We start from the raw sequence: 24,482 nt of genomic DNA, 5'->3' as shown, positions 1-24,482 counted from the left end.
TCTATTTACTGAAATGTTGGTGTCACAGCTATGGTGTACACAACACTTTGCAGGAACTTTCCTACAGGAATTTCCAGAGTAACATAACTAATTGGTCATGTTAAAACAATTAAAACCAAAATAAAGGTCAGAATAACACTGCTCAAAACATACCATGTTGACACTAGTGTTAAAATTATAGCTGCATGCAAGTAGTGAGAAAATACACAAATTCCTCTAGATTATCCTAGCAATGTCTTCCTTCCAAAGAAAATTCCTCAAGCTTCTCATAATTTCTGCTGTTTTACTCCACAGGTTTTTTTCCCCCCAATTTATCAGTATCTTTCAGGTTTCTCCATTACTCCCTTCCACAACAGGCAATTCCAAATGAGCAAGCCTTTACAGTGTTAAAAAAAAGTTAAAAAAAGAAACGGCCAACTTCCTAAAAATATTTAAATAAAAATATTCTAATTAAAAATTATGCTCCAGCTTAAATGTTCCACATCTACATCACACCACTGAGCAGAAAGGGAGTGGCCTACGGAGAGCTGCAGGGTAGAAGTCCTCCTCATTTGTATGCAAAGGAAGGAAAAATTTTCCAGTTCAGAAAAAAACAACAAACCAAAAAGGCTTAAGTCAGCTTAGAAAATGTGGTTTCTGCTTAGAAAACTCTTGCTTCTGAATCCAATTTCTGTTCCTCCTTTGAAGACTCAGCTGAAATTATATTTTCACACAGAATCACCAAGGCTGGAAATTACCTTTAAGATCATCAAGTCCAGCCTATGACCAACACCACCACATCAGCCAGACCATGGCACTGAGTGCCACATCCAGCCTTTCTGTGAACACATCCAGGGACGGTGCCTCCACCACTTCCCTGGGCAGCTCATCCCAATGTCTAATCACCCTCTCTGTGAGGAAGTACTTCCTGATATCCAACCTAAACTTCCCTTGGAGCAGCTTCAGGCCAGGCCCTCTTGTCTTGTTGCTAGATGCCTGGAAAAAGAGCCCAGCCCCCACCTGACTACAACCTCCCTTCAGGTAGTTGAAGAGAGTGATAAGGTCCCCCCTGAGTCTCCTCCAGGCTAAACAACCCCAGCTCCCTCAGCCTATCCCTTTAAGACTTTCCCTCTAGTCCTTTTTCTCTAGTCTAGATTTTGACTCATCTTGCAACAAATTCATTACAATTTTGAAATGTAATCTCACTTGCATAACCAGCAGCATTCAAATATCACTAGTCACTGCCCAGAGCAGAGTCCTCTGGCTGACTTTCTAACAAAAACTTCAGCGAGGTGCCTGTTATCTCAGACTATTTATTGCAGCCACACGGGTCCTCACTGGTTGGAGACTTTCTCCCCATGCTGCATCTGGCAGAGAGCACCAACAGCCACCAAACGTCTCGATTCCAAATTTAAATTGCAGTTCAGAAAGCCCCATCACCTTACAGTTGTGATACGTGACACAGGAACCAAAGAGATACCTCCCCCTTCTCGCCCTTTCGCCCGCTGGCACAAACACACTGTACCTCCTGGTAATACCTAATAATTAAAATGAATCCTTGCTGCACTTGCCGTGTGCACACCGTGTCACACACGGTCAAGTCTCTAATAAATGAAATTGAGTTTGAAGATGAAAAACATGCCTCACAAAAGCGATGGAACAGGCTGTATTAAGGGTATTATTAGGGAAGAATGCTTGGGAATAAATGGCACTGCCAGTTAGTTCTTCCCCGCTAAAAGGGGTTGCAAATAATTATAATAATCAGTTGCTCTCCTGTTGCTCAGCCCGTGACAGGGGATCTGGCTCTCCCCTGCTGTCCCCCAGGATTTGCTGCTGCAGGCCCTTCTGCCTGGTTTTGCAGGATCTGAGGTGCTCTCCCCTCCCTCCTGCTTCCCATCCTTCCCTCCCTCCCCCCTGGGAACTCACTTCTCTCCCATCTCTCCCTGGGCCAGCTCTCTCCCATCACCTCACCCCTTAAGTGTCTGGAAGGACATTTGCAAAACTGCAGTTAAAAAATGAACAGGAGGGGTTATTGGGAAGATGGTTGGTTGTTCGGGGAGCAGAGTCAAAGGAGCCAACTTCTTTTGAGGATCTTACATACAGCATTAGCTAATATGTGATCTTTCGAGGTCCCTTCCAACCCCTATGATTCTATGATTCTATGATTCTATGATTCTATGATTCTATGATATGTGACTTTAGGGTAACTAGAGGGACAAGGTTTATCACTGGACTCAGTAGAATTAGGTTAATGGTTGGACTCAATGATCTTAAAGGTCTTCTGCAACCAGAATGACTCTGTGATTCTGTGATACAGCCCTCAATTCTGGGCATGAGCTATCCTGCAGGAGATACTGAGGGGCTGAGAGGATATAATAGAAAATCATACAATAAGGTGTTGGGAGGAAAGTGGATTTCTTAAGCTCAAGTGCTCCTAGTAGATCCTACCAGTGCTTCTCCTCATGCTTGATACAAGCCAAAAAAGCAATTCCCCAGCCAGTGCCCAGCAACCACCATAGCACGGAAAAGAATATGTCCAATTTTGGTAGTATAGCGTTTTCCTTTTTTAAGAAAAAGCCACTAAATCTATCAATCAGTCCCTCTGCTAGATGGCTCTCATGCACTAGGAAGAAGGTCTGAAAGAATCCAAGATCCACAGTACCTGGTTTGTGCTGCCTGTGTGGTCTGGGGGGAGGAAAAGCACATCAGGAAGGAAGGAAAAACATACATCGAGCACCTGAAGCTGAGGACCAGAGAATTTAGATGCTGTTAAATTGGCTTGGGGACCATGTCAAGGCCACAAAAATCTTGAGGAGGGTGAGACAGGAGACAATGACTAGCAACAAATATGCAGACTGGCTTTTAAACATCTTCAGACAACCTCCTTCTGTGTCTGTGTCTGACCAATCACACAGCCCCATGCTCTTAGGGCTGTAGGCTGCATAGCACATAACTAAAAGCATATTTAGTACCACTTGTTTAGTCATATGCTTCACATGAATAGGCAGCAAAATGCTGAAGTGTGCTCTCTGGAAGTTTTGTGCATGTCTTTGTGTTTTGGTGGGGTTTTTTTATACCTTTCACACAAAAGAATTAAGACGAAAAGCTGCCAAAAGGGTCGAATGCACCTTTGATTAGAAAAACAGAAAATACTCCTGTTTGTCCTGTGCTAAAGAAACCATGTGAATTGGATCAAAAAACTGGCTAGGAGACAGAAGACAAAGGTTAAAATGAGAAGTCAATGTGCAGTATCTCTGAAAGCTAACAGAGGGCTGTATCTGCACCACTTTATTACATTCATAAGTACAAGGCAAAGAGAAGGTGAGCAGAGAGCTGACAAAATCTCCTACTCATAATGTTTGCCAGGTAAATCAAAGCCAAGGCCAGCACAGAATGAAGAACACTGGAGAGGCCTATGCCACTTAAAAACAAAACACAAAAAATACTAAAAAAAAAAAAGAAAAAAAGAAGAAAAAAAAGTGGAGAATGCAAAGTGAGATATTATTTTATCAGAATGTGAAGTAAAGCAGAAAAGGAGAAAATCAAACCCGACCATAACCTTGTCAAATTTTAAACTCCTTCGATTAGTTCAGGTAAGGGATCTGGATTTTTTTAAGGACCCTCGGCCAAAACTTTTCTGTAATATGAAGTGCAATATTGATATGCAGGAGCAACAGGATGCAGTAATACACAATGGCTGTCTCATTCAGCAGACAACAGAGTTGCTTTCAGTAGGGGAACTGCTGGACTGAAGGGGTATTTGAGAAGCAGGTAATGAGAATGACAGGGAAAATTTTAATAAAAACAGCAATAAAAAAAATGGAGATCCTTGATCTTAGAAAAGAGGTGACTATCAGAATCAAAAAGAGCATGGATTCTGGAAAATCAGGAGATTTTTTCAGGAGGACGGGGAGCTTTGTGTGCTCCTAGCCACAGAATGTGGCAACAATTTTTTTGCCCTAGAGAAAATGGAAGGGGAAAAAAAAAAAAAAAGAAAAAAAAAGAAAAAAATTTCAAAAGTAAAGATAAAGGAAGCCTATTTCCCTACATTTGCCATTTCAGCTGCTGAAATTACTGCCACAGGCTGCCCCTTCAGCCAAAACATTCAGAGAGACATTTGTTGCTTATGTAGATAAGGATATCCAGAGTTACCATGGTTAGTGTTAATAAAAATTTAGAAAAATATCTATACTTCAGGCTGTACTGATTTCATCTGGAACACGTGGGGCTGCCCTGTCCCAGTGTCAGATGCTGCTGCAGGTATAACAAGACCAGGCTGAGCCTGGTAATTCCTGTATTTCCTCTCCACCTCAAGTGGATGAACTCAGAGAAAACATTTCTGTACTTAATCCTTAAAACCTGAGTAATGAGGGACAGCAGCAATGCAAGCTGTTCTCTTCTGGTGGGCTCATGGTGCACCTGGACTGACTTCAGGATTAGAAATGAATGCTACCTTGTTATTGCTGAACCCAGGGCATGCAGAAGCTCATGGGCAGGCTCCAAAGGGCACAGACAAGGTCCTTTCAAATGCCTCTTTGAACACCACATGTCAGTCAAGTGGTATGTGACTTTGGTAGTTTATGAACAGTCTGAAGTTGGAGGAAAACTGAAAATCTTTAGTCTGAATCTTCCCTGGCAGATCTTTCCTCTAATAGTTCTCTCCTTTCTGTGAGCAGTAATGCAGCAATGAGAGAAGAAAAAAAAAAGTAAGGGACAAGTCCTCCTGCTTTGCAACCTGTTCCAAGATAAGAACTTCCTCTTTTCAGCTCAAGGTGAAAAAAATTCCTATTGAATGGTCAGCAAGAGACTCTTTTGGATGCAACAGTTCCAATTCCTGTGTTTTTCTGATCCTTATACTTCAGCTGGGCCTTTCTTTTTCCTATTTAGCTTAAAACACTAAAGTGCACAGGTACAATACCCATGTTAATAACACATCAGAGCACTAACATTTGAGCATTTGTGAAGCTGTTTATCAAAAGATCCACAGAACCTGAATAAAGCCACAATATTTACAGCTAACGGTGGAGTAACGTGAATAGATTCCACACTGACAAGCACAGTCTGAAAGCCCAGAGAGGTTCTTTGTCTTAGTCATTGGTTCACATACAATCATGCATAATAAAACACCTATTCCAGTCTCAACCTGATTTATTGCTTCCCTCTTTCCTCCCACTTCCATAATTACTCATCAAACACTCACTTTCTTCTATTGCCACCTCAGACAACACCTCAAACACTTCAGCTCTCTCCAAACTTGTTACAGTTATTATCTAGCTTGGACATTGTGATTTTCTATACAGTTCTCATACAGTTTCAGAGTATTTGTTCATACAGTTCCATTTCAGTGGTTCTGAAAGCAAAAATGAAACTACATGTCAGACAGAGCTAATCATCAGGCACAGAGCTTAGAGAAGATACACACCCATCTATATACACACGTACATATTTTTATATATATTAACAGATACATCAATATCCATGGCCATTTACTTCAACGGTGCATTACACCTAGGACATCACAGAGGAGGGTGCAAAAAGACTCTGGAATTATTTCCCGTTGGTCTGGAACAGCTCCTGACTTAACAGCAGTGAGCAGCCAGACTGGCTCTGGTTGTATTCACACCACGGGCAAGACCAGCTGCTTCTCATAAGCCTGTGATCCCTCCTCAAGTATCAGGAGACCGTGATGCAGATGGGCATCATGTCAGTGTTCACCAGGATGCTTTGCAACCAAAGGTCATCCATGGGAAGAGCTCATGGTCTTCAACCTTAGGCATCTGTTGTGGTTGGTTTAGTTGGACCATGTCCCTCAGCTACTGAGCACGGTCGAGGAATAGAAAGGGAAGGAGGTTCCTCCCCACCTCAGCAAGTTCCTTCTCCAAATCATTCCTACCACTTTCCTGGATGTCATTATGAGCTGCAAAGACCAGGTACTTAAAGTAAGGACCTAAACTTAATGTATTTATACATCTTTCTAGATGTAGAACCTGAAGCAACAATAAGTCTTCCAGGTCTAAGTGGAGATGGCAAAGCACATTATATTTTGCTTTATCTGCATTTTTTCTTTTAAAGTAGAGCTTTTTATCTATTTATTTATTTTTTTCCTCCCACCAGACCAGGCTGCACAAGCCTCATCCAACCTGGCCTTGAACACCTCTGGGGGGGGGGGCTTCCACAACCTCTCTGGACAACATGTTCCAGTGCTTTACTGCCCTCATGGTGAAGAATTTCTTCCTGAATATCCCCTCTCAGTTTCAAACCATTACCCCTTGTCCTATCACTACCCTCTCCTGAACTGGATTACCTAAAAGAAATTATAGGGCTGTATTCTACCTTACAAGATACTGATTTTGAGAGAAAACATTTACAGAACACTTTGAAAACAAGGACCTTTCAGTGTTTTAAGTAGGGTATTTAGTTTAAAGAAAACATTGGGGTTTGAGACTGTAATTTCAAAAGTGATTTTATAATAATTTTACTATATTTTTCAGGTTTATTGCTTAAGTGTTTTTCTTATGAATTCAGCACTTACATTGGCCCCTGGTCTACAAAAGAACATACTATTTAAACTCAGATTTCTACTTTCTGCTTGCTGACCAGTCAGTAATCCATTCTAGTAATGGAATACATAGATAACATTAAAGACTGTACAATCATCAGCCATGTGAATCAACTACACCCAGTCCAGTTGGTACTTCTTTTCTCTCCCTAAGCCCATGACATACCTGACATCATGTACCTTTCAATCCACGCTCACACATTCATAAAGCTTCATCAAATACAGCTTTAATTCAAACACCACAACCTAAGACTTTCAAGCATGTTTTCCCAGAAATCTTTGCAGATATTGGAATTAACCTTGCAGTTTTTCCATCAGCTGGTATTTCTAAACTATTTGCTCTCCTGAAGATAAATGACAGCTCAATATCTTTGATATTGGTACATTGACCAGATCATTTTCATGAAGCTGTGGATGAAAACTATCACTATTTGCCACTATTTTTTAACTTTTTTATTATTATTATTTTTATGATCACTGCTGCAACTACAGGTTCAGGTTCCCAGGTTTGTTATTATTAATGTCTAAAAATAATCCTCCTTGGACTTATTGATTGCAAGCCCTTACCAAATCTAGACTTACAGGACTTATAGTCATCGTTTTCCCAGAGGGACAAGCTGTGCCTCCACTTTACCACTGGTTCTTGACATTTGGAATTTTTTGCCTCATTTTATCTAATGCTCAACTACCCCCCATTCCATACTCCATTCCTACAGGCAAAGAACAGTCCCAAAGCAGAGGGTGGGAGACCTGATGACCTACTTCTGCCTTAATCTTCCTTTTTCCCCTTCCTAGGTTTGCAGTGGTAAACCACTCCTTGGAGGCAAAACCTGGAACAACTTTTCTGATAAGCTTTCTTAGAGTTGCTGTGTAAATTGTGAAGACATTGAGCCATTTAAATTGGTGGAAAGAAAAGAAAAATCATCCTCCTGCTCATCATGAGATAGATGTGCCCATCAAAAGGCAGATTCTAGACCTGCATCTCCAGTGTGAATTGAGAAGGGGCTAAGCAGATATCTCACTGTGCTCAGTAGCTAAAGTGAGGATCCAGAAGCACCTGCACTAGCTCAGACATTTCTCTCACAGAATTAAGCTTTTAATGAGAATGCCAAGAAAGTCCTGTCTTGACAGTCTAATCAGGAATATTCAATGTAACTGTTGCATGTTAGGACTTAGTGAAGCTAAATCAAAGTGATCTCTCAACAGGGATTTTCCCACTCAATCCCCATGCTTAAGCACTCTGCTTTCCCAAGCTTCCTGGCATTTCCTTCAGCTGCAAGAGCCACTGAAACAATGGCAAGAACAAGCAAAATGCTGGGTGAATAGGCAGAAAATCCTTGTTTCTTACAGGATTTAGTTTATATGATCATGTGTGTCAGACGCACAAGAGGAGGAGAGAACCCAGCAATTTGCAACAGTGCTGGCAACCTTGCAGTGTAGGATTGACAAGTTCATGCAAGAGAAATTAACAGCCAAAGGCCTGAAAGGAGAGGTGGTAAGGGCTGACTGCTCATGGATCTATCATGCATAGAAATTGCACAGAAATTGCACAATTTATGCCTTTTTTTTTTTTTTTTTCCCCCCGATTTAGGAAAAAAAAACCTTTTCTTCTTACACCATAATTCCTGCCACCACTACTGGTGCAGGTATGCTGGGTCTACTGGTGGTGGAGGCAGACACAGGGGTGTCAGAGGGGCCAGGCAGCAGTTGTACCATCAGCCAAGACAGTCATGGTGACCACAGTGGGAGAGCAGAGGAGTACATGTGGGTCTTAAGGGCAGGAGTTGACAAACCCTGGGGGCACAGTGGGTATGTCCTGAATTATCAACCAAAAATCAAGTGTGACCACAAAACTCTAGTTAAGCCAATGATGATACAAACAAAGTTAATAAATTTACTTTTTTCCCCATCTGTGAAATGAAAACAAGAACATTTTGAAGACAGATGATGAAAAATGTCCTGCCTGGGGGCTGTAAGGAGCTAAGGAAAGAGGATACAATTTACTACAAAGTCAGTTTGGAATAAAAAATCAGGCCTTCTACAAACCCAAAATGTCTCCTGAACCAAGTGCCTGTGGCACACAGTTATCTGAAGCTCAAAAGGGCTCAGAAAGACTGAAAACCAGGTTCTTATCTCTGCACATCATGAGTAAGTCTCTCAGCTATTTCCTCTGCAGCACCAGGCAATTCTTCACTGTTACCCTTGTAAGGGGTTCCACTTCTTGTTTGTTCATTCATGCAAAAAAGGAGCTGATGCCATTTCAGAGGTTCCCTGCTCTCCTTTAAAACACAAAAAACTCTCTCAAAGAATCCAATGCAAGCTTTTGCTCTTCAAGACGAGTAGAACTGGCATATCACCCTGTTTTGATTCTCTGTTTTGGTGTCCTCATGAACAGAATTAACAATTCTTTCTTTCCAGTTTTGCTTTTGAGTGTTTACTGCTGCTTATTTCTTTACATCCTTTTTTTTTTTTTTAAAGTATTCTTATGAATCTGACAGTACTTCAGTTTTCTGTTTCATAGATTAGTATCCCTGCTCCAGAACTAAGTGAATCAGCCACATTGCTTTTGAAGTCTCTAGAGAGCTTTTGCAATTGTCTGTGCCCCCCTTCAAGTGAACTCTACAATCTCAGTATGTTGGCCAATTTTCTTCTCTAGTTCTTCAAAATAAACACTGACACTACTCTTTTTCTTAATGTATTCCTCTTTTTATCTAGTTTGGTCTGCCTACACTTTAATCTAACTGTATGTATTGCTTAATTCCCTGCAGTACTTGCAATTTGGACTGTTATTAAATTGTGGTCAGTACTACTCTTGTTAAACAGTCACTTCATTTCACCACAACACTTAGACAAGATGAAATATAAAGCACTATCCCATCTAGTTACAAAATGAGCCAGTTCTTCCATTTCTGAATTGCTTTAGTCTAGCAGTCAACATTAAATGAAAATCCTACTTCAAATTGTTCTCCCTAGCCTAATAGCTAAGCCACCTTATCCAGGATTTTGAGGAACACATTTTCATCTAAAGCTACTTTTCTTCTAGTTCCTCAGTGGCCAGCTGTACTGACTCAACACTTGAATTATTCACATATTTTTTGTCTATTTTCCACAACTGATGCCTGTTTGCCATAATGTCTTTATTTTCACACCTTACAAAAACACGAAAACATTCATTGATCTTCTATTAGTACTACTAATATCACATGGTCAAACTTTAATTTACTTTAGTTCATTATCTCACCAAGTTCATTACCTTTGTCTTAGGTAAATGTCCTTTAATGGTAACAAGTATATTTTCATGGCCATATTAACCATTGCTGGATTTACTAACTAGATTTATGAGAGTGTGTCCCCTCCTCTCCCTATCAGGACCACCCAAATAAACTTGTTCATGGTATGCTGAAGCAGCTGTACAATTCTTCCCATTTAAAGCAACACTGCAGCTGGCCCTGACATTATATATATATATATATATATAAAATTTATTTTTTTTTAAATAGAGACTGTCCAGAGGAACATTTACCCTACTTCAAATTCCAGAGAGCCAGACTATCTTCACAACTCCATTTAATCCCTTCACCTTTACTGCAGGGATTTATGCTTCCAGCCATCACTATTTTATCTCTCAATGCCTCAAAGAGAGCAGAAGAGCTCCTCAGACAGCTGTCAGTTATCTGGAGGTGGAGGAACCCTAGAGTGCCTTAATCCACCACAGGTGCAGAGATATCTTTACTATCTCCACGATTCTCCAAGCTGAAAGCACAGAGACCTTAAGTTAGAAAACATGTCAGCAGGCTCATCACTGGCCAGCATAGATCCAGCGTGGTATTTTAGCTCTGGCACAGAGCTTTATCCCATTTCTGCTGAGGAGAGCCTCTGGTACAGGGACACTGAAGGGACACATAACCTGATGGGCAAGGTCAGTCTCAAACACAGCCTTCACTCAGCCAGAGCTTCATGAACTGCCCTTTCTTAATGCTTCATTAACACCATTGTGCATTAAAGACTCCAATGCTGAGTGTTTTATTCCTTGAATGAAACCTTTCCAACACCACTGCTCCAGGGCTGCTCAGACTGCAGGGAGAAGAATCAAGCAGAAAGGCCAGAAGTCACCAGTGGGGAATGGTGGGACTGTCCTTGGCCCAATCCCTGGACCACGCAGCCTGGCTGAAGAGGTGTACAATGCTGAGAAGCCAGCACAGGTTGGAGGCAACCCTGTGCCAGGTGATCAACAGACCCCGGGGTCAATCCAAGCAACTTCCAGGAGTCAGGCTCAGGGTTTTTACAGTACAGATGCTTGGAGATACAGAAATGAGGACTGCGAGGTCCGCACAATCCGAGCAGAGATACCCCAAGAGACCATGTCACTTCCTCCCAACCAAATATCCAGACAATGAGTTGATTATGTAGTTCATCCTTCTCCTCAAAATAAATAAAATACCAAAGGTCACGGATCATAAGCTCCTGCCAATGCACATCAGTCTGGCTGCTTCCTTCCCTCCAGAGCATAATTGAATTGTTTTAGATGTGAGTTTGTGTCTGTTGCAATTGGTTTGGGTCCTCCAGTAACTCAGAGGGTTTTGGAGCAGCAACAGCTGGGCCACTTGTTTACATTCTGAAGTTTGTTTACAGGAAATGCTTAATTTTTTTAAAATGTTAATAAATGAGTTCAGTGAACCTATTTCATTGTAATTCAGAATGTAGCAGACTTTAGAGTATTAAAAATTGCTTTGGCCTAGAAAACAAGCCTTTTGACAATAAACATCAGAGCACCAGGTACTTCAGGATGGCCCAACCTAGATAATGAGTTAGGGCCCAAATAGCACATGAGTTCCTTAAAATATGCTCTTGGGATTTTTCAGATTAATAAATACCGAATTGCTGTGCTTCACTTTCTGTTTTTTTTTAAGACACTTAATTCAAATTTTCAAGTTTTGGTAGAAAACACAAGAGCTATACATTGTCTAAAAGAAACAGTGTACAAACCAGACCCACACAGAGACCAGAATTTTTCATGTGATTGCCTAACTCCAGGAGTGAATAAGAAAAAAAAAAAAAAGACAAACCTCATGAGAGATCCTAAAACTGTGAAAATCATCAATGACACAACAAGGGATCTTAGTCTGTGTCATAGGAAAGCACCAGAAATACTTCACAGCATGAACTGTGAAGACACCACAGAGATCAGAAAAAGTTACTTAGATCTTTTGAAACCCCCATGAAGAGCCAGTGGTCACATAATGCCACATTTGCTGATTCACATCTAGATTTTGGTCAATATAATAAAAAAAAACCCAAAGAACCCCCACACACACATACAAAAAAAAAAGACAACAGGGAAAAGAAGAGTTTACCTGGATCATTAAGAAATTCCTCTGAGGTGTTCCACATCCTACCATCCAAGTAAAACGTGCCATTGGTGGAGTTAAACTTGGTGTAGTCCCTGACACACTTGTGTCTCAAGTTGCCCATGAAGAGCTGGAGGCCTATGAGGGCAAAGACACTCAAGCAGAAAACGGTCAGGATCATCACATCAGCAAGTTTCTTAACAGACTGGATAAGTGCCCCTACAATGGTCTTCAGTCCTAGGGAGATAAAAGCCAAGAGTTTATAGACTGAGAGGCTGAAATGTGTCTGCAGATTGCTACTTTTCACAATGAACCTCTCCATGGAAGGGAAAACTGGAAGGGTTTCTACTATGCCTTTGTAACTGGATGGCAGAAACGAGAGACAAGTGATCACTAGGAACATTTAGTCTGGCCTACTTTTGTCTAGTCTTGGTATCACTCTGACACAAATACTGATTTCAAAATGGAGGGAAAGAACTGGATGGAGGAACAGTGAGAGACAAAAATGATGGATGAAGAAAATCCAGAACGTCTTCTATTTTCATGGGGCCGCAGTAAATTCCATAAAGCCTAAATCCCATTGAATTCTGAGAATATGAGTTAGTTTGAAACCACTCAGGTTAGACTGATAACTTTATCCCTCACATAAACAGGTAAAGAGGTATGGAAATGTTATTTATTCCCTGATTGGTTTACATATTTATCTGTCAAATCCATCACGTTGTCCACATATTAATTACTCCTCTGCTTTCTATTAATTTGCTTAAAACAACAAGAATTTGGGATTAGAAATAAGCCAAATAATATGGGCAATCAAATAATTCCAGTGGAAACTATTCGAGTAAAACAACCTGAGGCTCCAACAATACCTGGGTGAAGTTAATAATGTTATAATATGCTGCCAGTGTAGATAAATCATCTTATTGCAACCACCAAAGGCTTGGGTCACACAAATTACCTTCTTCTGTGTTATTTCACCCTGTATCACTAGCTTGAGTTTATTAGTCTATAAATACAAACATATAAATAATTACACTGTTTTCTCAAAAGATATTGCTTGCTTTTGAAGTGATCTTGCAGATCAGTACTATTTGAGCTAATTGAACATCACATGAATACAACAAAAAACACTTCAAAAAAAGACTCTCCTAAACTTGTGTACTGTAGTCGGACATCATTATCAGCTGCATAATGGTAGCAATTTTGTTGTTTCTGTCCTATTTATATTTAATTAATACTCAATAAGTAGTAATCAGTGCTTCTGATAATCAGTGTCACCACTATGGCAGCAGTAAGAGAAATGGAGTTAAATAGAAAAAAGGAAATGCAAAGGGGAACAGGAGGAATTCTCCTGGGCAATACTCAGAAGCACATTGGTTTGCTCAGTGAATATGATCACACACATTAAATCTCAGTTCTCTGGAATTCCACCCTGAAGAGTTTGGCAGCCACGAAGGTTGAGTTAGTGCTGTATAATTTAAACTAATATGAAGATGTACTTGAGGGCTCATGGGAGAGCAAAATAGGTTTTTGGTCCCACTTAAAATTCTGCACTTAAAGTAAGGGGAAATCATAGTTTCCTGAAGGAGGAGCTGCTAGGATGGCCAACAGGTCCAGTAGTCCCTGTTTCCAGCAGCCTAAAATATTCCATTCCTGCATAGAGTATTGCCATTAGGTTAACTTGTGAACTATATTAAATATAAAAAATGGCCATTTAACAAAAAGGGAATGACCCATCAGGGGTGGGTAGCCCCCTTTCTCCACTAAATTCTTTGTTTGCCTCTTTAAAGCTAGTTTGTGGCATGCTAAGAAGAGACAGGTTAGACTGCTCTACCCAAAAGTAAAGCAAAAAATATTGCAGTACAACATCAGGCAAAAGCTGGATTTTCATGCACTCATCACCAGGAAGAGATTTCACAAATGAGGTCAATTCTACTCTGGTACCTAGAAAAGGGCCAGCTTTGAACTTTTAAATCTATCTGTAGATCTGGCTACCTATTTTGATACCTAAATAAAAAGCATAGTTCTTCAGATAATCTAGTCTTTGGTGAACTTGACCTCTGAAGTAAAACTAGTTTTAGTTGTAGCCTGATTCTGAAGGACTTGCCTGGTCTCACTCTCATCCAGAGTGAAGAATGTAAGACCTTTAGGACAACCAGGTCTTAAACAAGTACTGGGGTGGTGAAAAAGAAATATGACTTGTAAATGCAATAGAATATTTTTTATTTTATCTAACATTCTGAAATGTTTTTGATGATTCTCATCATTGGCTGTCCTTTGAATGCACTGAGGTTTGTCCACTGAAGCTGGTGAAGCTTAGGAAGTACAAATGCAAACCAAGTCTTAAAAAAAGGGAAAAAAGCCAAACCACGAATTCTTTTAACTCAGTACCCTCTGAGGAATCCCTGCAGCACATGTATTTGTTTGTAATACTAATGCAAGCTTGGAGGCTATATTTGTATCATCTAAGTACAATAATTATCTTACTCACATGGGCAAGGACAATGGGAGTCCTAATAGGAATAAGGATAATACTAGGAAACAAGACCTACAAAATCCTAATCACCAAGAAAGACTATCTGCTTTCAAAATCAGGTCCCAGTATTGTTATTTTCAAGGTCAGTTCATGAAACATGTTTTTCTCAGTTTATTTACTGAATTTTAAATAGAATAGTAACTATACTATTAGTTTTTAACAAGTTCTTTCCTTGCAGGTATCAAATAATTTCTTTACGAGAGAGCTTTCTGCTTTACTTGCTTTTTTTGTGTTTTTTTGTTGTGTTTTAATAGCATAGAGACTCCTGAACAGTTTGAAAATGCTTTAGTAATAAAATTGCTGCAATTAAAGACCTTTTAAAAAGAACTAGTGCTCTGCCTCCTGGATCTTTGCTAAATTTTTCCAGGAAAATCATTTGGAGAGTGGTGTACTTACAATGTAACTGGCTTTTTTCTCACTCTTTAAAACCAAAATTTGCCCAGGAAATTAAGTAGCATCCCTCAAGTTACTTGGCACAACTCACTGCTAAGTGTTTACATGACAATTTGCTTAAACTTTCTGTGCCTCAGAGGGGAAATAGGACACCCAGGAACTCTTACAGATGCTTTGCATCTCACTGAATCAATCCCATGTTTTGCAAAAGCAATGCTAGCTGTATTCAAATTTAGAGCACTGTTAAATCTAGATAAATAATCCTCCTTTGAAACAGTGCCAATGAGAGCACTGCAATGTAGCTTATTAGAAGATATTATTTATGGGGCATTAAAGGCATTTACTTAATTCTTGCAAGTCAAATATCAAACCAGGCAGCATGCAGCAAAAAATTGAGAATCTGATCCAAAGCTGAGTAACATCTACACTCACTAATGACAATGGGTCTTTAGATTACTCCCTATGGAGTAATGGATACAGGCTTTTCCTGAATCACTGATTTCTTTCCACACTTCTGGGCCAAATCCTGCTTGCATGACATGAACACCACCACAAAATCCAAAATTAGTGGAATGAGGCCTGTATAGGCAGCCTGACATCTGCAGAAAGCAAGAAGGATTTGACCCAAACATTGCTGTTAATGCAGGTAGAAATTAACACATTCAGAGGTTAATCAAATAATCAGTTTTCAAATGCAAATCAGAAACAGTAGAAAATGCAAGCAACACCAAACAATGAGATATTGCAAGATTCCCACAACACCATCCATTCCTCCTATGAGATGTGAGAAAGTATTAACGTAATTCAGTATGACATCCACACCAGATGTTGGCAATCACCTACAGAACTTCAGATGTTTTCAGGCCCAGTCCAGAAACGAGCAGGGAGAAAAAGCAAAACCCCGAAAGTAGAGTGTGGCTTGCAGCATGATTGTCCTCACCTGGCCTACTCCTTTTCCTGAGGATATATGCATGTGTCTTGTAAATGTTTGCATGAGTCATGTAGGGAGAGAAGAGTTCACTCTTGATTCATGTATTTTGCCATTAGCCATCGATATGTGGGGCAGCAAAGAGTTTAACAGTATGTTGGCAAACTTGAATGGTTGTCAGCATTTCTGTAGACCACTTTGCATGGAAATGGGATTGCCAGTCTCCAAGGAAAATGCAATTATGTCATGTATTTCTCAACTGTGGGGTAGTTACTTCTTGAGAAAAATGACTTACCCACCAGAAGAATAACATTTATTTCTTTGCAGGAGGACTTGAGTGAGACTGAAGCTGTGATCAGGGATCAGTCTCCTCCACACAGCCTTAATTCTTGTGCTTCCAGCTCTGTTCTGGCTATCAGCAAAGTACTGGATAACTTTCACAGCACTATTTATAGCTTTTAGACTCACACCAACTTAAACGGGAGCTGGATCAGGCCCCAAAGTGCCTTGGCCCAGTTTTCTCTGAGGTCACCTTTCACCAGCATCCTGTCATTTTATGTGAGATGTTCGTGACGTACACGCCTGTTCCAGAAAGTGCAGCAGAGCTTCTCTGGATCTGGGCACTTCACAAAATCCTGGTGATGATGATGGTGGCCTGAGCTTTGCACGGACGGGTGTACCTCAGGGCTGGACACTACCCCAGTTAGTAGTTATCAAAAAACCATGGGTGCTTTCCATGCAGATAAACTATTATTTGAGACCTCTGTTTGCACAGGAAACATTCCTGTCAAGCACACTGGCACTTGGAAATGCTGGTAATGGGAGACAAATGAGTGACTTCAGTGGGCTGTTCTGCTGCTGACCATGTTTCCTACTGAGACTGAAAACAAATGAATCCAGTTGCCATGGCAACATGCAAGACGCTAACTAATAAATAAAACCAATGAGAGCTAAAAGTTTTATTCTTCCATAGAGAAAATGGTACCCACATCTAATTACCTGAACATGAGGGATATATGAAGAAATTTTAAAAAAATTAATCTTTTAAAGAGCTTGGATAAACAGCTCCTCAGCTACTGTGCAAAGCTGGTTCTCCCTCAATATCATGGGCAACTGGAAAACAGAAAGAAGTGGGTGTGTTTAGTGCAGAAAAGGGAAAATTGAAGGGATCCATGAAGTTCCTCAAGCATATTACAGGATGCTTCAGAGGGTAAGGCACTGACCTGATGTCCTACACGGTGGCTGTGGGGTAAAATATAAAGAGCTGGTAACGCATAGAGAGTGAGGCTGGATGGGGGTCTGGACCTGCAGGTGATCCATGGCCCTGAGCAGCAGGAGATGCTGGCATGATGGCAACCAAATGGAGCCCCAGATCTCCAGTGACTGGGAAGCAGCAGGCTTGTTGGTAGATGCTAATATTTGTGTTGCTGAATCTGAACCCATGCTCCCATGGCAGAGCTTCTCATGCAAAAGTGATGAGGTACTGGAGCAGACTTATCAGGAATATCATGAGACCTCCACCTTTGAGGGACTGTTAGAACAAGTCAGGCAATACACATCATGCCAGGTCTGAGCTTGACAAAACACAGCCTTGAGCCAGGGGAACTGACTCCTAGAGTTTGGGAGATCTTTTTGAGTCCTGTGAGTCTGTGTCCCCTAAACGTCCCTGTGCCTGCTTGTGCACTTAGAGCCAGGCATTAAAGGTTGGTGAGATTTATAAAAGCACTAATTGTTTGCTATACTGACTCCCTCTGGACTCAATAGTGAAACTCATTGATTTCAAGTGAAGCAAAATGCCTTTGAAAAGGCTTTGAAAACCAGCCTCTAAGTGCTTTGCTGGACAGAAGCCTCACACCACGGAGGCCAGTTACTTTCGGTAAACAATTTCACTGAGCATGCTGAGCCCAAGTATGTTTGTGCAAGCATAACTACCTGATGGAAAAGTGTGATCAATTTTATTGGGAAAAGCTTAGATTTTTGCAAAGGAGAATGCATCTCAGTGTTCTTCACCTAAGATGTAAAAGAAGAAGAAGAATAACAACCTTACTCTCCTCCCCCTAGCAGTTGAACTCAAAAATCTCATGAAGGATGTAAAGAGTTTATCAACTTTTCATTTCTAAACCTATTGTGGAACAATATTTTATCTCAGCATAAGCCTATGTTATAATTAAAAACTCGGGCTGATCTGCAAATAAACACAGCATCATGCCCAATATTTCTTTCAAAATATATCTGTCTAACAGAAAAATGAACCAACTCCTCTGAAATTATCTACTAACATAAAAAAAAAACCCAAACCTAGCTGTGTTTTACAGGCAGCTACATGTTCCTTACCAATTTGTAGCTCCCCACATCTGTAATTTAAACATACTCATGGAACAGGTGATCTTGACAGTAAAATCGAAGACCAGATATTCTATTAGCATATCTTCAGGCTTTTATGTCAGCAAATAATTTAGGTACTAGTACCTAAAAATGCAAGTTATCAAAAACCCAACCAAAGAGTCGGGAAGAAAAAAAATAATGAGAATGTGAGTTATTATGTGTTACTCTAATAAATAATGCTCTTTATCTTTTTTTCTATATTAATCAAGAAAAGGAACAACTATGGTTTTCAGAGGGCTTTGGTATCTTTTGAAATATTTTTTTTCTGAGTTGCAATACTCCTTTATTTTCCACTAAAAACCCAACCTTCTGCTCCAAGTCTGATATAGGACAGTAGAAAATTGCTATATATATATATATAACTCAGCAAAATTGACAGGTTCTGCTCTGAAGAGGCTCAAGTTATAGACAAGATGGAAAGGGAAAGGCATTCCCTGGAGATGGCTGTCCCTCCAAGTTAGTCTTCAAATTTCTAGCAAAGGAAGCCAGGAAACTCCAGTTTTCTCTCTAATTAACCACTACTATCCCACATGATCTTTAAAATTGCTTCTCAAGGAAAAAAACAATATAAATAAATGCTTTTTAAATGGAAATCTAATTAGAAGTACTTAAAAAAACCACACCTCTCTGCTGAGATTACTTGTTTTAAACAGACAAAACTTAAGACAAACCAATTTCAAGGAACTCCAGACCTAATGAGTGATTAAAATATTCTTGAAAGGCTGTATTTTGACATGGACTTTCAATGAAAATACCCTACTCTTTCAGTAATTTCACTGATTTTCATTAATTTTGGAATGAGGGAGTAAGCTCTAGCCTCATATATATGTTTTCTTAACACCTCAAATCCAAAATTCCCATTTTATACTCCATGTGAGTGCAGGTGACTAGTCATAATACACATGCCTACTAGTTTACAACACAGAATTTGCTTATACAACGGGTGGAAAAGCCTTTCAGACCTTAAAGAGCAGTGTGTGAGAATCTGAGCAGTCCTCTTGATGTTTTGAGTATTTTTGAGATGTAATTGCCAACATCTGTTCAGGATTATCACTGATATCTACCATGCATGGTTTTTGCTATCTTCTCTACCTTGTCATGCAGGTTGGAGATGTTAAACACTGAGGCTGAATGAGACCTGTCCATAGATATTGCTTGGTAAGAAATTACTAAGTGGCAAATATTATTCAATATTTTAAGGAATAGCAAGGGATTAGATAAAAAGCTATGAAAAAAAAAAAAGAGCTTCTTTCATTACCAGATCTGTAGTAAAGCACTGATCATTTTTGTTTTGTTTTGTTTTGGGAAGAGGGGTTAATATCCTTTAAACTGTAAGGAAATGGGAGTTGGTGAAACGCTAAACCCACTGAAATCAACGACAAAGTTTTCTGATCTCTTCAGGGTCAGAAATTTAAACAGTGTTTCTATCACATGCAAGTGGATAAACACCATGACAAATTAGGCTATCTATGCCTGCAGTCTTGAAACCTCAGCTCATAGCACAGATTTAGATTCCTCTATCGATGTGCTCTTAAACACAAATATGCATTTTGAGGTCATTAACCTTCCATTTTTAAAAATCAATATTCAAAGACTTTAGAAGAGTTTCATTGCCATTTTCATATGGCTCATGAGCAAGTACTTGATGTCTGTGATTCATGAGCCACACACACCAGAGCCTTTACAACAGCTCTCATCTTAGTGAGGGCTGTATTTCTGGAGGCATTCTAATTCCTCCTGCCCACAAAAAACAGTATTGGAAAAACATATAAAAAATGTATTCTATTGACAGGTCACATTCCCTACATTCCTCCATTTCCTGATCAGTATCTATGGTTAAGTCAATTGTAATTACTGTGTTTACTAAGGAAATGGCATGTAGGCTTTAACTGCAGCCGGAGTGTTTAACCTGATTTTCACCTGAAATGACTGAGATTGTTTTCAGCGCCCGCAGCACTCTGAACGTTCGTAAGGCTGAGACATTGCCCAGGTCCACAAATTCAGTTATGTATCTGTAACAAGGGAAAGTCACACACAGACAATGACAAAACACCAGCAAAAAAAAAAAAACAACAAAACAACAACAGTCAAAGGGACAAAGAGAGACAGAGAAAGAATCACTTGTAGCTGAGAGCCAAAAGGTAAGGATCAGGGCTTCTTACCTGGGATTACTGAAATAGTTTTTAAAGCTCTCAATACCCTGAAAGTCCGAAGAGGTGAAACACTGCCTACATTCACAAATTCTCCTACATACCTGTAGAATTAAGTCACAGTTATTTGGAATTATACAATAGAGTATGAGACTTGTCTGAATGAAGAATGCATTCATACATAGCAGGAGTGAACACAGCCAAATGAGAAGTGCATCCACTTTTCAGGCTGTTCCCTGATGCAACTTCTCCTAGATTTTTCATAGTACAAATTATTTCAATGTTTCCTGAACTTTTAAAATTACCTAATAGGCATCAATTCTTTAAAAGGACTGGGTGAACTTTGCTATTGTGCTGTTCAACAAGAAATACTGAAAAGATTTTACCATCATGTAGTTTAACAGAAATTCTTTACATTATAGGAAACAATAACAGTTATTTTGCTGCTCTAAAAAAAAAAAAAAAAAAAGCTTCAAATAGCCAAGTAACTTTCACATAATAGTTTCTGCAAACTACATGTAGGACAACATAGGAAAATATCAGTGCAAATGTTTCTACTGGGTTATTTATTCTAGGATGCTGCACTCTGTGGTAAAGTAGATGTTGGCTTCCAGAGATGCTTAAAATTTTATTTTGTTTTGTACATTAAATTCATGCCCTTTGGCTGCAGGAAGATGGATTTTGAATGAATATAATTGCAATCCTACTAAAAACTATTTATGAGTGAAATACCAGTCCCAACTCTTCACTGCTGTGCCTGTTTTGGTCATCATGGAGACCCAAGCCACATCTGAGAGAAATGCTCCCAGGAGGGTCAGTTATGGAATGAGTTTATTTTTATCTGTGTTTTATGAAATTATTTCCTCCATGCCATTATACAGTAAAAGAATAGTCACCACTGCATTTTCTGCACAAAACAGCTCTTTGACCCTTTAATTTTTACTATGAAATCTCTTTTAAATTTTATTTACATATTTTACTTCATTGAGGAATTCATTTTTACATGTTAACTCACCTGGTTATTTCACAAAGGCTGCTTAAGAAGACCCTGTGCAAAGGTCTCTAGGGAGGACAAAGCATCCTCTTCATATCTACTAATTCAAATTACAGCCTGGAAGAGCAATATTGCTTCTCCTCTTCATAATCTCATAGGGATGTCTGGGCAAAGATTTACCTATTTGGAAATTCCTCCCTAGGTTTACCCAGTGCTTCTCTCCCAAACTCTTCTGCAGCTTGCAAGGGTGGAAAAGGTTAATTTGGGGAGAAGCAATATGGTTTTGCTGATCAGAGGTTTGCAATAACACATTGAGAGATGAACAAGCATATGAAGCAAATACTAATACTGCTTGTTCACAAGAGTTCATTAAGATTTATTTTGGCCATTTCTTGGATGAAATTGCAGCAGACTAGTTTGTCTGGGAAAGAGTGATCTAAACAGAGGCAAACTCAAAATTTCCCCTGAACCCATTCAAGAGGGTCACAAACCATGGCCGTGTCTGTTAGCTCAGGGTGGAAGAAAAGCCCTGGAGACCTGTGGCACCTCTTGCCCTCAAGTATGCTATTTGAAACTACTCTCTGTGACCCAATCTGTGCTGCTTCTGCCCAAAAGAGGAGGTAAGAAGTTATTTTGCAATAAGTGCAAAGCAAGTGATGGCCATTCCCCTATAACACCCACAACTGAAAGAATCGGATTTTCTGTGAGCTCAAAACCCTTGGTCCATCTAGATCTCATGGTCCCATATCAGGCTTTCCCATTTTGAACCCTCATGCCATCTTTGTTTCCAGATACAGAAACACCTCTAGCATCACACTGGCTACAAGCAAAGACAACACAGAGTTGCCTGTATAATCACTCTTACTTTACTTGCAAATTAGATTTATATGAAGGATAAATCATATCAGAATAGAGTCCATTATCCAACACTGTACTATCTGCTGGTTGCATACTCAGGAGAGAGGTTTCAGTGTACATATGAAGATCATATTGCAGTCACTTTTAACTTTCCCAGTGCTATGTCCTCAAATAAACACTTTTTTATTTCTTTTCTATTCCAGAATTCCAATTATTGTTTTCTATTTTAAAAATGTTAATCTAATATGCCTTAAAGAAATGATAGGAATGGATGCCAGTTCTGAAGAGCATGGCCATTGCTGTAATTTGATGCTGAGAACCTCAAATTTTTTGCAGTTGTAGGCCTCCCTGTATTAGAGGTCTTCTAATTAAGAGATGAAATATTGTTTGGAAAGAAAATAGAAATGTAGTTAGGAAAGAAAGAACAGACACTCAAGTCTCTCACTACATAAACCTTAAAGAAGGTGTCACGAATCCTTGGGCTAGATCAGAGTGGCCATACAAGTCTAGAAGAATTAGAAAAGCAAAAATAGGTGTAAGGCCACAGCCTCTGGGCACCAAATCCTGGCTCCTACCTGCAGGGAGTGAATTCACCTCTGGGCAACTGCCCACATCATCTCTGTGCAAACCTTCAGATCTTTCCAGTTGCCTAAGCCACAAACACCCAGAGATTATGGGGACAGAATTTAAGGGAGATGCAGACCTTGATTTGCACTGACTGTTCAGATTTGAACTTCAGCAACAGTAAATAAGATGCTCCCAGAGGAGCTCTGCAGAGCCAGGAGTGATGCCCCAACCTCTGTCCAGGCAGAGAAGATGAAGTGGAGCAGATTCATTGCCAAGGCTGCAAACTGTGGCTTGTGTCCTTTTCTCTGCTCCTCTCTGCTTTACTGTCAAAAGCCTCCTTCCCTGCAGAACAGAGGGGACCCATGCACACAAGCTCTCCATGTTGTGCTGAATTCAGAGACCTGCAAATAAACTCGTGTCCTAACTCACACACAGATGCTTTTTCCATCTGTCTGATGGACAGGAGAGGAGGCTAGTGACCTCTTGTGTTGCTCTGCCCTGCCTCTCTATGTTGTAGGAGAATTACGCTTCGCACTGCTTGAGAAAAAGTGCAGCTGAGAACAACATCTGATGTGTGCTGGCCTCCAAAAGCTCCTCCCCATCTCCATTGCCTATTTTTTACAAACTTATCACAACAGCCAGATGTCAGTTCAGCCAAGTCCATAGGAATGCAGTAACAGATACCAGGATCTGTCCCAGGGCTGGCTTTGATCCAAAGCCTACTAAAATAAATAGGAGTCTTCCCAATGATGTCCTCACAGGTTTCACGTATCTTCATGCTGTTCTTCTGCTAATTGCTGCTAAGAATCATAGAATATCTCAAGATGAAAGTGGCCTATAAAGAACATTGAATCCAACTCCCTGCTCCTCACAGGGCAGTCTAAAAGTAAATCATATTACTAACACCATCATCCAGACGCTCTTTGAAAACTAGTCCTGATTCTTCCACCCTACCAGAGTTTTGATACCAACTTTAGTTGCCCTCACTGGTGTTCGAACTAAGTTTGGTTAAACATTTTTTTTACTGGGTTTGGTTCCATTCAACTGTCACAAGCCCAGAAATTCAGCTCCAGTGTGAGGGCAAGCAGGCTTACATCTCACCTAAGGCTGTGAATTATAAGGTTTAAAGTGGGCAATAAGAACTAAACTAAAACCAGAACACAATATATAGGCATCATTAAGCAGAAAATACAGACAGACCAGATGAAATCTTTCTAAGATTAGAAAATGGGGCCTCTAAGAGCATCTCTATTAGCTTCCACTTCAAGACGACATGTGCTCTTCACGTGCTTTTCTCTCTTCTTTGGCTGTGAAGAAAATCTGGATTTCTAGCTGAGCTGGAGATACCAACATGTTGGAGATACCAACATGTTGGAGATACCAACATGTCTGGCCTTTGGCCAGAGCTGGGGCTGACCCTGTGTATGCTCTGAGTGTTGGCTGACTGTTCTCCTACCCCATGTATTTTTAGCTGTCTAGATGCCACAGCTCCATCTGTTCTTTCAAAGCACAAGAACCCCATATGCCCCGAGTGAACTCTAATGATATAGGTAGAAGTATACAAATGAAGAGGTACAACATGTTTGGGGGCCATATTTCCACTCTCAAGGCCTCTACGTTAGTTCTCTATTGTAGTAAAATAGTAATTACTTGCAGAGTGAAGAGGGTTTGTTAAGTGAAGAATGCAAAAACAACTTTGGTGGTGTTATGGACAGGTAGATAATAATAGAGATTCAAATACACAGCTATTCAGTCCCACTTAAAACACTTCCTACTCAGGGGCCT

At 40.0% G+C, this 24,482-nt stretch overlaps 1 protein-coding gene across 1 annotated transcript in view; it reads right to left on the bottom strand.

Moving 5' to 3' along the window:
* LOC127380384 (sodium channel protein type 5 subunit alpha-like) overlaps positions 1-24,482 on the bottom strand; it is a 217,929-nt gene that overhangs the window by 140,595 nt on the left and 52,852 nt on the right. Inside the window, exons 6-7 of the mRNA XM_051609169.1 lie at positions 20,049-20,140; positions 11,893-12,123 (exon numbers count right to left, since the gene is read on the bottom strand). Coding sequence (XP_051465129.1) covers positions 11,893-12,123; positions 20,049-20,140 — 323 coding nt within the window. The remainder of the gene's footprint in view (positions 1-11,892; positions 12,124-20,048; positions 20,141-24,482) is intronic.

The sequence above is a fragment of the Apus apus genome, chromosome 2 (assembly GCF_020740795.1).
Source record: "Apus apus isolate bApuApu2 chromosome 2, bApuApu2.pri.cur, whole genome shotgun sequence".
Classification (NCBI taxonomy): Eukaryota; Metazoa; Chordata; class Aves; order Apodiformes; family Apodidae; genus Apus; species Apus apus.
Note: the sequence above shows the minus strand (reverse complement) of the source record. Positions and strands in the feature narration are given on the sequence as shown.